Below are 13,326 nucleotides of genomic sequence, written 5' to 3'. Positions count from 1 at the left end.
CCAGCCCTCACTTACCTCTCCTGGCTCTGGCCTGCACTCTGGCTCCCAGCGTGTAGGCCGCATGCTTCTTCCCTGCAGTCATGTGCTCCCACCACTAGGGGGGGGGGGCGTGCACGGACTTCTGAGACTTACAGGGCGTCTCTCTGCTAAGCCTCACTCCTTCACTGGCCTCTGCTCACACTCCTTTGCTCTGGACTCGGGACTGCAGCTCCACCACCACTTGTCAAGCTTCAGCCATGTCCGATGAGGAGAGGGGCTGCTGATAAGCACCCGGTGTAGATTCTGCTGAGATGGTTGGTCTGTGCATCGGGACGCCGCCCTGCTTGGGGAGCCGCTATGTGCCGCCTGATGCAAGATTCTCATCTTGCCTCATGGCAGATGCGGCCCTTACTAACCCCGTTCTCTCTCCTCCACCTGTAGTAAGATGTCACAGCTCCTCTGCTTCCTGTACGGAGAAGAGACTTTCCCGGCAGGCTCCGTGGTGTCCTGTCCCACTGCAGAACATTGCTTCAGCCACGGACTCACGTACCAGGAAGCCGTGTGCAGGGGTATGGTGCGCAGCTAGCTGTCTCTGCCAGCTTACCGCCCCTGCCTGTCTGAGATAGTCAGGAACAGTTAGAGAAAGACAGTCAGACGGTCAGAGACAGACAGTCAGTCAGAGAAGCACAGAGACAGAGAGAAACATATAAAATATCTTTTGTTAACCCATTCAATTTTGTTATGTCCGGGAGCAGGTATTTACTATGCCGGGCAATGCTGGGAGCTACAACTAGTTTGTTATATATGTATATACTACACTGCAACACGCAGCATTATTCATGCAGATATCATTATTTATTATAATCATTTTTCCATATCAGTCCAAAATATGACACACCCAACCTCGCCTCCCCGACCTCCGCCTGCAACCGCCAATCTTTACTGAGCGGCACCGTCTTCAGGGCTCCCAGCACGCCCAGCGCAGGGGTGAGGTTCCGGCGTGTAGACATCCTTTGTGGAGAGGGTGACGGCTCAGTCTCGCGGGGGGAATCCTAGTTCGGGGAGGCCGGTCACTTGCGCCAACCGCGTCAGAAATTCCTCCATGACCGATGATTTTTGAGGTTCGCCCTTCCTGTCAGCAGCATATAGTTCTTGCCCCCATTCAAATCCCCCTATGTGTTTGCCCCTCTAAGCCCCGCCTCTTATGCCCACCATGAAGATTGGCAGCATAGATACATACAGTATAAGGTTCGGGTGGAATATTTGGAGGGCACTGTGTTTTGACCTCTTCAGGCTTGTGTGTACAGGGTCACCTTTATGATTTATGTCCATAATGCCATTTCCATTATATTCCCAGTGTAATCCATATGCTAATGAGGCACTTGGTGGATGTGGGGTAATTTCCACCTATATCACTTCTCTCTTCTGCCATTGTCGCCACATACTTCTCACAGTAGTGGATTATAATATAGGTGGTTTGGGTGGTGGCCGGGACCCAAGCCTTCTCTGAGGCCCATGGCTACTCAAGCTGGTGAGTCTGCACATCTCATCCAGAAGCTACTGATAGGTAAACTGCCTTGTAAGGCAAGGGTTAACAATACATAATGTTATTGTCCAATGATGTTCTTGTAACTGGAAGCTGATTGGAGAAGTGCTACCACCTGACCAAGGGGCTCCTGCTGTGTAGGCTCCGGTGGGGGGTAGTGTACCTGCTGTGTAGGCTCCGGTGTGGGGTGGTGTACGTGCTGTGTAGGCTCCGGTGGGGGGTAGTGTACCTGCCGTGTAGGCTCCGGTGGGGGGTAGTGTACCTGCCGTGTAGGCTCCGGTGGGGGGTAGTGTACCTGCCGTGTAGGCTCCGGTGGGGGTGGTGTACGTGCCGTGTAGGCTCCGGTGGGGGGTGGTGTACGTGCTGTGTAGGCTCCGGTGGGGGGTAGTGTACCTGCTGTGTAGGCTCCGGTGGGGGATATTGTACGTGCTGTGTAGGCTCCGGTGGGGGGTAGTGTACCTGCTGTGTAGGCTCCGGTGGGGGGTAGTGTACCTGCTGTGTAGGCTCCGGTGGGGGGTAGTGTACCTGCTGTGTAGGCTCCGGTGGGGGGTAGTGTACCTGCTGTGTAGGCTCCGGTGGGGGTGGTGTACGTGCCGTGTAGGCTCCGGTGGGGGTGGTGTACCTGCTGTGTAGGCTCCGGTGGGGGTGGTGTACGTGCCGTGTAGGCTCCGGTGGGGGTGGTGTACGTGCCGTGTAGGCTCCGGTGGGGGTGGTGTACGTGCCGTGTAGGCTCCGGTGGGGGGTGGTGTACGTGCCGTGTAGGCTCCGGTGGGGGGTGGTGTACGTGCTGTGTAGGCTCCGGTGGGGGGTAGTGTACCTGCTGTGTAGGCTCCGGTGGGGGGTAGTGTACCTGCTGTGTAGGCTCCGGTGGGGGATATTGTACGTGCTGTGTAGGCTCCGGTGGGGGGTAGTGTACCTGCTGTGTAGGCTCCGGTGGGGGATATTGTACGTGCTGTGTAGGCTCCGGTGGGGGGTGGTGTACCTGCCGTGTAGGCTCCGGTGGGGGGTGGTGTACCTGCCGTGTAGGCTCCGGTGGGGGGTGGTGTACCTGCTGTGTAGGCTCCGGTGGGGGGTAGTGTACCTGCCGTGTAGGCTCCTGTGGGGGTGGTGTACGTGCCATTCAGGACATTAGAAGGAAGTCTTAACCCTTCCCCCCCCTCCCCGACTACTTACCTGATGGCAGGCCACTGGTCAGGGCAGGAATAGCAAAGCTCTGGTTACTGAGGACATGACCTGGGTGCACCAAAGGCCTCATTAGCATATGGATTAAATAGAGAATTTCTCAGAGACCCATCATGGCCGGAGATAATAAAGGTCTTAATTAAATCACATTTCTCTACACCTGATGTTTGGGGGATGGGGGGCTCGTTCTGTGTCCTGCAGGACCCCTGCACCCTGGATACCCCCCTGCACCCTGGATACCCCCCTGCACCCTGGATACCCCTCGCCTCACCTTCTAAACAAGCTGGAGAATCTCCAAATCTCTGTTTGTCTAATTCACATTAACCAGAGACTAACAGGACTCTGATCCCCAGGACAATCGCTGTGTATCCCAAGAGCTGCAGGACAATCGCTGAATATCCCTCTAGCCCCAGGACAATTGCTGAATATCCCACCAGCCCCAGGACAATCGCTGAATATCCCACCAGCCCCAGGACAATCGCTGAATATCCCACCAGCCCCAGGACAATCGCTGAATATCCCACCAGCCCCAGGACAATCGCTGAATATCCCACCAGCCCCAGGACAATCGCTGAATATCCCACCAGCCCCAGGACAATCGCTGAATATCCCACCAGCCCCAGGACAATCGCTGAATATCCCACCAGCCCCTGGACAATCGCTGAGTATCCCACCAGCTCCAGGACAGTCGCTGAGTATCCCTCCAGCGCCAAGACAATCGCTGAGTATCCCACCAGCCCCAGGACAATCGCTGAGTATCCCTCTAGCCCCAGGACAATCGCTGAGTATCCCACCAGCCCCAGGACAATCGCTGAGTATCCCACCAGCCCCAGGACAATCGCTGAGTATCCCTCTAGCCCCAGGACAATCGCTGAGTATCCCACCAGCCCCAGGACAATCGCTGAGTATCCCACCAGGACAGTCATCATGTCGATCCTTATCTGGACCATCCTCATCATTGCCGGCGCCGTTGTTGAAGGTAGGACATGGAAGGTTCTGAGGGGAATTGTAGAATAGGCTCTTGGAGGACCACGGCCCGTCCATCGCTATCTGATGTCTAAGGTCTAATGGTGGTGATGACTCCAGGAGACAGAAATCTTCCAGGCAGAACCAACCTTTCTGATCATAACCCTGTCCTGCTGTTACCTGCCTAGTCGTCCCCCAGGGACATAGTATGGTGCAGCACTAACATTTTCATGCTAATGTACTACTCCTGTGCCTGCCTGAAACCCCGCCTACTCATACCTGACCCCTCCCCTGTGCCTGTCTGAAACCCTGCCTACTCATACCTGACCCCTCCCCTGTGCCTGCCTGACCCTCCTCCTGCTCACACCCCACCCTTCTCCTGCTCACACCCCACCCTTCTCCTGCTCACACCCCACCCTCCTTTTCCTCACACCCCACCCTTCTCCTGCTCACTCCCGACCCTTCTCCTGCTCACTCCCGACCCTCCTCCTGCTCACTCCCGACCCTTCTCCTGCTCACACCCCACCCTCCTCCTGCTCACACCCCACCCTCCTCCTGCTCACACCCCACCCTCCTCCTGCTCACACCCCACCCTCCTCCTGCTCACACCCCACCCTCCTTTTCCTCACACCCCACCCTCCTCCTGCTCACACCCCACCCTCCTTTTCCTCACACCCCACCCTCCTTTTCCTCACACACCACCCTCCTTTTCCTCACACACCACCCTCCTTTTCCTCACACACCACCCTCCTTTTCCTCACACACCACCCTCCTTTTCCTCACACACCACCCTCCTTTTCCTCACACACCACCCTCCTCCTGCTCACACCCGACCCTCCTCCTGCTCACACCCGACCCTCCTCCTGCTCACACCCCACCCTTCTCCTGCTCACACCCCACCCTTCTCCTGCTCACTCCTGGCCGTCCTCCATACCTGAGCCCTCCTCTGGCTTATATCTCATTCTGATCCTGTTTATACTTGACCCTTCTCTTCCTCTTTCCTGCCCCTTATCTTGATTCCCCTCCCATATACATTAATTATATTCATTATATTGCTTCCTATTATATTCATCAGAAACAATATCACAGTATTGTCCCGTCCTTCCTGCTCTGCCGTCTCTCCCCACGTCTCTCATATCTGTCCTCACGTATCAGGTGCCCGTCATATCCCTTATCCGAGCTTCTTCCCTTCAGTTCCCTCCCAATCTGTCATAGCTGAGGAGTCTCCTGCGGATTGATAACACGTCCATCCTTAATCTGCTCCTTTCTCCTGTTTCCAAAGATTTGGTTATTTCACTTTATAAATATTGTCATACCCACAAATCTCATGTTCAGGGGTAACAATGAATTTGGTCAATTTATTTCAAAACCCTAAAAAAAACCCCAAATCTTCCAACTTTATCACCGGTCACCGTGTCCATTACAAACAATCTGTTCATTTACATATTGAGCAATGTTGTACTTTCTCCACTGTACCCAAAACACCCCAAAATCCCCATCTCCTCTGACTACTGCTGCCACTTGTCAGGGCCAAGATTATGGGAATTCTGTCCAGTGACGTCTTCTCTGAATGTAGTGAGAATGGAGTAATAGGAGAAGACTGTAAACCTTGCAGCTGCAGATTTCTCTATAGCCCCAGGTACTTTACTATCTAACGATCTACCGCTAATTCTGACATTAAAAGGTTAATTATCTTCTATGGAGAAAGGGGACATGTGGGGCATCTTGTGTCATGAATCTCAGTGCACAGAATAAGTGTGAAGGATTTACAAAGCTGAAATTGCTAGATATGAAAGGGGCTTGGGGTCCCCCTTGCTTCTTGGCCCGTTGCGGTCCCCCTTGCTTCTTGGCCCGTTGCGGTCCCCCTTGCTTCTTGGCCCGTTGCGGTCCCCCTTGCTTCTTGGCCCGTTGCGGTCCCCCTTGCTTCTTGGCCCGTTGCGGTCCCCCTTGCTTCTTGGCCCGTTGCGGTCCCCCTTGCTTCTTGGCCCGTTGCGGTCCCCCTTGCTTCTTGGCCCGTTGCGGTCCCCCTTGCTTCTTGGCCCGTTGCGGTCCCCCTTGCTTCTTGGCCCGTTGCGGTCCCCCTTGCTTCTTGGCCCGTTGCGGTCCCCCTTGCTTCTTGGCCCGTTGCGGTCCCCCTTGCTTCTTGGCCCGTTGCGGTCCCCCTTGCTTCTTGGCCCGTTGCGGTCCCCCTTGCTTCTTGGCCCGTTGCGGTCCCCCTTGCTTCTTGGCCCGTTGCGGTCCCCCTTGCTTCTTGGCCCGTTGCGGTCCCCCTTGCTTCTTGGCCCGTTGCGGTCCCCCTTGCTTCTTGGCCCGTTGCGGTCCCCCTTGCTTCTTGGCCCGTTGCGGTCCCCCTTGCTTCTTGGCCCGTTGCGGTCCCCCTTGCTTCTTGGCCCGTTGCGGTCCCCCTTGCTTCTTGGCCCGTTGCGGTCCCCCTTGCTTCTTGGCCCGTTGCGGTCCCCCTTGCTTCTTGGCCCGTTGCGGTCCCCCTTGCTTCTTGGCCCGTTGCGGTCCCCCTTGCTTCTTGGCCCGTTGCGGTCCCCCTTGCTTCTTGGCCCGTTGCGGTCCCCCTTGCTTCTTGGCCCGTTGCGGTCCCCCTTGCTTCTTGGCCCGTTGCGGTCCCCCTTGCTTCTTGGCCCGTTGCGGTCCCCCTTGCTTCTTGGCCCGTTGCGGTCCCCCTTGCTTCTTGGCCCGTTGCGGTCCCCCTTGCTTCTTGGCCCGTTGCGGTCCCCCTTGCTTCTTGGCCCGTTGCGGTCCCCCTTGCTTCTTGGCCCGTTGCGGTCCCCCTTGCTTCTTGGCCCGTTGCGGTCCCCCTTGCTTCTTGGCCCGTTGCGGTCCCCCTTGCTTCTTGGCCCGTTGCGGTCCCCCTTGCTTCTTGGCCCGTTGCGGTCCCCCTTGCTTCTTGGCCCGTTGCGGTCCCCCTTGCTTCTTGGCCCGTTGCGGTCCCCCTTGCTTCTTGGCCCGTTGCGGTCCCCCTTGCTTCTTGGCCCGTTGCGGTCCCCCTTGCTTCTTGGCCCGTTGCGGTCCCCCTTGCTTCTTGGCCCGTTGCGGTCCCCCTTGCTTCTTGGCCCGTTGCGGTCCCCCTTGCTTCTTGGCCCGTTGCGGTCCCCCTTGCTTCTTGGCCCGTTGCGGTCCCCCTTGCTTCTTGGCCCGTTGCGGTCCCCCTTGCTTCTTGGCCCGTTGCGGTCCCCCTTGCTTCTTGGCCCGTTGCGGTCCCCCTTGCTTCTTGGCCCGTTGCGGTCCCCCTTGCTTCTTGGCCCGTTGCGGTCCCCCTTGCTTCTTGGCCCGTTGCGGTCCCCCTTGCTTCTTGGCCCGTTGCGGTCCCCCTTGCTTCTTGGCCCGTTGCGGTCCCCCTTGCTTCTTGGCCCGTTGCGGTCCCCCTTGCTTCTTGGCCCGTTGCGGTCCCCCTTGCTTCTTGGCCCGTTGCGGTCCCCCTTGCTTCTTGGCCCGTTGCGGTCCCCCTTGCTTCTTGGCCCGTTGCGGTCCCCCTTGCTTCTTGGCCCGTTGCGGTCCCCCTTGCTTCTTGGCCCGTTGCGGTCCCCCTTGCTTCTTGGCCCGTTGCGGTCCCCCTTGCTTCTTGGCCCGTTGCGGTCCCCCTTGCTTCTTGGCCCGTTGCGGTCCCCCTTGCTTCTTGGCCCGTTGCGGTCCCCCTTGCTTCTTGGCCCGTTGCGGTCCCCCTTGCTTCTTGGCCCGTTGCGGTCCCCCTTGCTTCTTGGCCCGTTGCGGTCCCCCTTGCTTCTTGGCCCGTTGCGGTCCCCCTTGCTTCTTGGCCCGTTGCGGTCCCCCTTGCTTCTTGGCCCGTTGCGGTCCCCCTTGCTTCTTGGCCCGTTGCGGTCCCCCTTGCTTCTTGGCCCGTTGCGGTCCCCCTTGCTTCTTGGCCCGTTGCGGTCCCCCTTGCTTCTTGGCCCGTTGCGGTCCCCCTTGCTTCTGGGCCCGTTGCGGTCCCCCTTGCTTCTGGGCCCGTTGCGGTCCCCCTTGCTTCTGGGCCCGTTGCGGTCCCCCTTGCTTCTGGGCCCGTTGCGGTCCCCCTTGCTTCTGGGCCCGTTGCGGTCCCCCTTGCTTCTGGGCCCGTTGCGGTCCCCCTTGCTTCTGGGCCCGTTGCGGTCCCCCTTGCTTCTGGGCCCGTTGCGGTCCCCCTTGCTTCTGGGCCCGTTGCGGTCCCCCTTGCTTCTGGGCCCGTTGCGGTCCCCCTTGCTTCTGGGCCCGTTGCGGTCCCCCTTGCTTCTGGGCCCGTTGCGGTCCCCCTTGCTTCTGGGCCCGTTGCGGTCCCCCTTGCTTCTGGGCCCGTTGCGGTCCCCCTTGCTTCTGGGCCCGTTGCGGTCCCCCTTGCTTCTGGGCCCGTTGCGGTCCCCCTTGCTTCTGGGCCCGTTGCGGTCCCCCTTGCTTCTGGGCCCGTTGCGGTCCCCCTTGCTTCTGGGCCCGTTGCGGTCCCCCTTGCTTCTGGGCCCGTTGCGGTCCCCCTTGCTTCTGGGCCCGTTGCGGTCCCCCTTGCTTCTGGGCCCGTTGCGGTCCCCCTTGCTTCTGGGCCCGTTGCGGTCCCCCTTGCTTCTGGGCCCGTTGCGGTCCCCCTTGCTTCTGGGCCCGTTGCGGTCCCCCTTGCTTCTGGGCCCGTTGCGGTCCCCCTTGCTTCTGGGCCCGTTGCGGTCCCCCTTGCTTCTGGGCCCGTTGCGGTCCCCCTTGCTTCTGGGCCCGTTGCGGTCCCCCTTGCTTCTGGGCCCGTTGCGGTCCCCCTTGCTTCTGGGCCCGTTGCGGTCCCCCTTGCTTCTGGGCCCGTTGCGGTCCCCCTTGCTTCTGGGCCCGTTGCGGTCCCCTTGCTTCTGGGCTCGTTGCGGTCCCCTTGCTTCTGGGCTCGTTGCGGTCCCCTTGCTTCTGGGCTCGTTGCGGTCCCCTTGCTTCTGGGCCCGCTCACTACTCTCTCCACTTATGCTGCTAACGTTGTCCTTATCTGCTGCAGGATGCTCCAGTGGGATCCACAGGTCTTCAGAGATTATCGTTTACGCTGATCACTTCCGATTTAGTAAGAATTACCACTTATTGGAGCCAGTCAGAAGGTTCGTAGAGAAGCTACAGACCACCGCAGCCAATCAGGTGACACTGCAGTTGAACGACTACGACTTTAAGAATCTCAATGAATATTTCGGCACACACCCGGGGCCAGTGACATTCACTCCTCAGAGGGAGTACGTTGTAGATTTCATCAATGCCCTGAAGTGGAGGCCCCCACCCGGCTCGGCCCGTGGGTCGCACATCCTCATCCTCCTGCTTGATGGATACGATCCTTACACCTTTATGAAGCCCAAAATACACAAACTGCAGAGAGCGGGGGTGGAGATATTTGCAATGTGGTTCAAGACAATTCCGGACTATAACTTGTGGGACATTGTGTCCTACCCCCCGAGGACTCATCTGTATAACATGTTGGAGTATCCAAGTCCTGAGCAAGCGCTGTCTGCACTGGCGCGGTCAGTGTGCCGAAGCATCGAGGGGAAAGAAAAACATCTCAAGAAAGCTCGTAAGTCTTCTCACCGGGTCCAGGAAAGGTTTGGATGATGTTATAGAGCATCCAAGCAGCCGGGGCCCAGAGCTGCTGGGGGGCCACGTAAGGCTGTACATAAGGAATCCATGGGTATAGGGGGGGGGGCTGTATCTTATGAATTGGTGGGGGGTTAGGGGGCTTTATATAAAATAACCATAAACTAGGGAATATTGTAGGGAACGGGAGACTGGTTTAGTTCAGAATTTTTAATGCCGCCACATGAATTCACTGCAAAGGGGCCACTGAGGCTCTGTCGCCCAGGGGCCTAGTGAAACCTGGATCCAACCCTGCATCTAAGGGTACACAAGGAAGGGAGGCTCTGTCGTTTAGGCTCTAACTTGGGGCTCTTGTGGGATGACTAAGCTCATGATCTAACATGCTTGACCTTGGCCCCTGTCTCCATGGGCCCCATGGCACCTGGATGGTTGACCCTGACTGATGTTTAGGAAGCACAATTTTTGGTACTTTAAGTGTACGTTTCATGGCCGCCTTAGTAGCCAATCTGATTCCATCTTGCCAATGAGTGGATGAGTGATAAGATTTCTGATTCTTCTCCTCTTCTTCAGTCTTGTCTCATGTGAGGTTATCGGATGGCGGTCACCACTGCCGGGGAAGAGTGGAGCTTCTCTACAACAACTCTTGGGTCTGGCTAAATGACCTTCACTGGAACAGGCATGGAGCAGAGGTCATCTGCAGGCAGTTGGGGTGTGGACCTTCTCTGGACCTCATGCTAGGAGACACATTTGGGCCGGGAACTGGAAATGTCCTTGAGGAGGTGGACTGTACTGGAGAGGAGCATGATATTTCTCAGTGTTTGCTGGGAGAATGGATTGAACGAGACCCAATGAGACCTCAGCGTAGTGCGGGGGTCAGCTGCTTGTCTTCTGGTGAGTCTTTTAAGCAAACATTGGCCACGTGGAAACTGCTTGTACATGTACTTATAAAGTGTCTGCGCTTTGATAAATGTTGGCCATTATTGGTGATCTACCTCCATATTATAACGTCTCTGCTCCGGTTACACAGGTTTTGGCAATGTTCAGCTGGTCAATGGGTCTGGTCCTTGTGATGGGATAGTGGAAGTTTCCCTCAATAACACATGGAACAGATTCTGCCTGTGGAACTTTAATTTACGGGAAGCTTCAGTTGTTTGCAAGCAGATGGGTTGTGGACCTCTTGTGAAGATCCAGGAACATGTGGAGGGAGACGTTGGTCCAAGAAGGAAGATAGTAGAGGAAACACATTGCTCTGGGTCTGAGTCTCAGATCTCTGAATGTGGCCTGAGTGTCTGGAGCTCAAAGCCTTGTCTCCACAACATCCATGCGGGAATTGTCTGCTCGACATCAGGTGAACCACAGAGATTAACTTCTATATTATTAGAACACTGTCTTCTTGTTCAGAGCTCTAATAAGACACCTCTATAGGTCTTTTCTTTCACACCAGCTTCTCCTCTGCCGCTTATCTCCATCACTGATCCACACCATCCACAAGTCAGCTCCACCACCGATGTCTCCTCCTGTAGACTCATCAGCTGGTCTTTCACACCTCCACTTCACTACTGATGTGTTCTACTAGAGAGGCCGTAGTAGACATGTCCGTACCTCCAGATGCTCCTCCACCACTGATGTCTCCTCCTGTAGAGCTCATCAGCTGGTCTTTCACACCTCCACTTCACTACTGATGTGTTCTTCTAGAGAGGTCGTAGTAGACATGTCCATACCTCCAGATCCTCCTCCACCACCGATGTCTCCTCCTGTAGACTCATCAGCTGGTCTTTCACACCTCCACTTCACTACTGATGTGTTCTTCTAGAGAGGTCGTAGTAGATATGTCCATACCTCCAGGTGCTCCTCCACCTCTCAGCTCCACCACTGATGTCTCCTCCTGTAGACTCATCAGCTGGTCTTTCACACCTCCACTTCACTACTGATGTGTTCTTCTAGAGAGGTCGTAGTAGACATGTCCGTACCTCCAGATCCTCCTCCACCACCGATGTCTCCTCCTGTAGACTCATCAGCTGGTCTTTCACAGCTCCACTTCACTACTGATGTGTTCTTCTAGAGAGGTCGTAGTAGACATGTCCGTACCTCCAGATGCTCCTGCACCTTTCAGCTCCACCACTGATGTCTCCTCTTGTAGACTCATCAGCTGGTCTTTCACACCTCCACTTCACTACTGATGTGTTCTTCTAGAGAGGCCATAGTAGGCATGTCCATACCTCCAGGTGCTCCTCCACCACTGATGTCTCCTCTTGTAGACTCATCAGCTGGTCTTTCACAGCTCCACTTCACTACTGATGTGTTCTTCTAGAGAGGTCGTAGTAGACATGTCCGTACCTCCAGATGCTCCTCCACCTCTCAGCTCCACCACTGATGTCTCCTCCTGTAGACCTCATCAGCTGGTCTTTCACAGCTCCACTTCACTACTGATGTGTTCTTCTACAGAGGCCGTAGTAGACATGTCCATACCTCCAGGTGCTCCTCCACCTCTCAGCTCCACCACTGATGTCTCCTCCTGTAGACTCATCAGCTGGTCTTTCACACCTCCACTTCACTACTGATGTGTTCTTCTAGAGAGGTCGTAGTAGACATGTCCATACCTCCAGATCCTCCTCCACCACCGATGTCTCCTCCTGTAGACTCATCAGCTGGTCTTTCACAGCTCCACTTCACTACTGATGTGTTCTACTAGAGAGGTCGTAGTAGACATGTCCGTACCTCCAGATGCTCCTCCACCTCTCAGCTCCACCACTGATGTCTCCTCCTGTAGACCTCATCAGCTGGTCTTTCACACCTCCACTTCACTACTGATGTGTTCTTCTAGAGATGTTGTAGTAGACATGTCCGTACCTCCAGATGCTCCTCCACCACTGATGTCTCCTCTTGTAGAGCTCATGTTAGATATGTCTGAACCACCAGCTGCTGCTCCACCACTTACCTAAAAGTCACATCTTTGATCTTCTTGTCTTGGACAGCTATTTCCAAAGTGGCGTTGACGGGGGGGAACAGTGCGTGTTCTGGACAAGTGAAAGTGTTCCATGATTCTAGATGGCACCTGGTTCCGGCCTTTGAATGGCACGTTGAGGAGGAAGCGGTGCTGTGCAGGCAGCTGGGCTGTGGCTTCACCATTGAGCGCTCTCTTGTCAAGGAGATGCAGATACGCAGAGACAAGGACCCCCTTACAGATGTGCGGAGTATCTACTGTGCAGGCCACGAAGCAAGCTTATCTAAATGTGGCGCGGTCATGTCCAAGGGGCACGAGTGTGAGTCCGGAGTGGCCGAGGTGCTGTGTACACAAACAGGTAAGAGGTCCGTGTACCTGAGGACACAATGGCAGGTACCCCGTGCACTCCTCATGCAGTCGTCTTCTTTTGCAGACGTCTCTAAGGTGAGGTTGGTTGGTGGAGAGACTCCGTGTTCAGGACGGGTAGAGGTCTTCTACAACCGGGAGTGGGGCACCGTGTGTGATATCACATGGGATCTCTTCGATGCCGCTGTAGTGTGTAGACAGATCGGCTGCGGAGCTGCACAACGGGCTCCTGGAGGAGGAACCTTCATCTCCGGGTCTGGACCCATATGGCTGGAACATCTGTTCTGCAACGGCACCGAGTCATCCATAGCCCAGTGCGGAGGAGTCATCTCCAGAAACACCATGTGTGACCATTCCCAGGACGCAGGGGTCATATGTACAGGTGAGCATCATGGACCCTAGGGGAGAGGGTACTGGACCCTAGGGGGTGGGGGCACTGGACCCTAACGGGGGGGGGGGGATACTGGACCCTAACGGGGGGGGGATACTGGACCCTAACAGGGGGGGGGGGGGGTACTGGACCCTAACGGGGGGGGGGGTGATACTGGACCCTAACGGGGGGGGGGGGATACTGGACCCTAACGGGGGGGGGGGGATACTGGACCCTAACGGGGGGGGGGGTGATACTGGACCCTAACGGGGGGGGGATACTGGACCCTAACGGGGGGGGGGGGGAGAGGAGATACTGGGACCTATGGGAGAACCATCTGGGAAGACAATGCTCTCATATGGGGCCCAGTATCCCCCTTACTAAGATAAAAAGTCAGATCTCACACATTTTGAAGTCGTGGTTGTGGGGGCGGAGCATCACCTG

The 13,326-nt window shown here is 56.5% G+C and overlaps 1 protein-coding gene across 1 annotated transcript in view; it reads left to right on the top strand.

The window, feature by feature from the left end:
* The window catches only part of LOC140122834 (antigen WC1.1-like), a 30,239-nt gene that overhangs the window by 14,100 nt on the left and 2,813 nt on the right, over positions 1-13,326 (top strand). Inside the window, exons 2-7 of the mRNA XM_072144081.1 lie at positions 3,061-3,686; positions 8,625-9,182; positions 9,773-10,093; positions 10,230-10,550; positions 12,178-12,504; positions 12,580-12,894. Of these exons, the coding sequence (XP_072000182.1) occupies positions 3,635-3,686; positions 8,625-9,182; positions 9,773-10,093; positions 10,230-10,550; positions 12,178-12,504; positions 12,580-12,894 (1,894 nt within the window). The 5' untranslated portion in view covers positions 3,061-3,634. The remainder of the gene's footprint in view (positions 1-3,060; positions 3,687-8,624; positions 9,183-9,772; positions 10,094-10,229; positions 10,551-12,177; positions 12,505-12,579; positions 12,895-13,326) is intronic.

Source organism: Engystomops pustulosus, chromosome 3, assembly GCF_040894005.1.
Source record: "Engystomops pustulosus chromosome 3, aEngPut4.maternal, whole genome shotgun sequence".
NCBI classification, from domain to species: Eukaryota; Metazoa; Chordata; class Amphibia; order Anura; family Leptodactylidae; genus Engystomops; species Engystomops pustulosus.
Note: the sequence above shows the minus strand (reverse complement) of the source record. Positions and strands in the feature narration are given on the sequence as shown.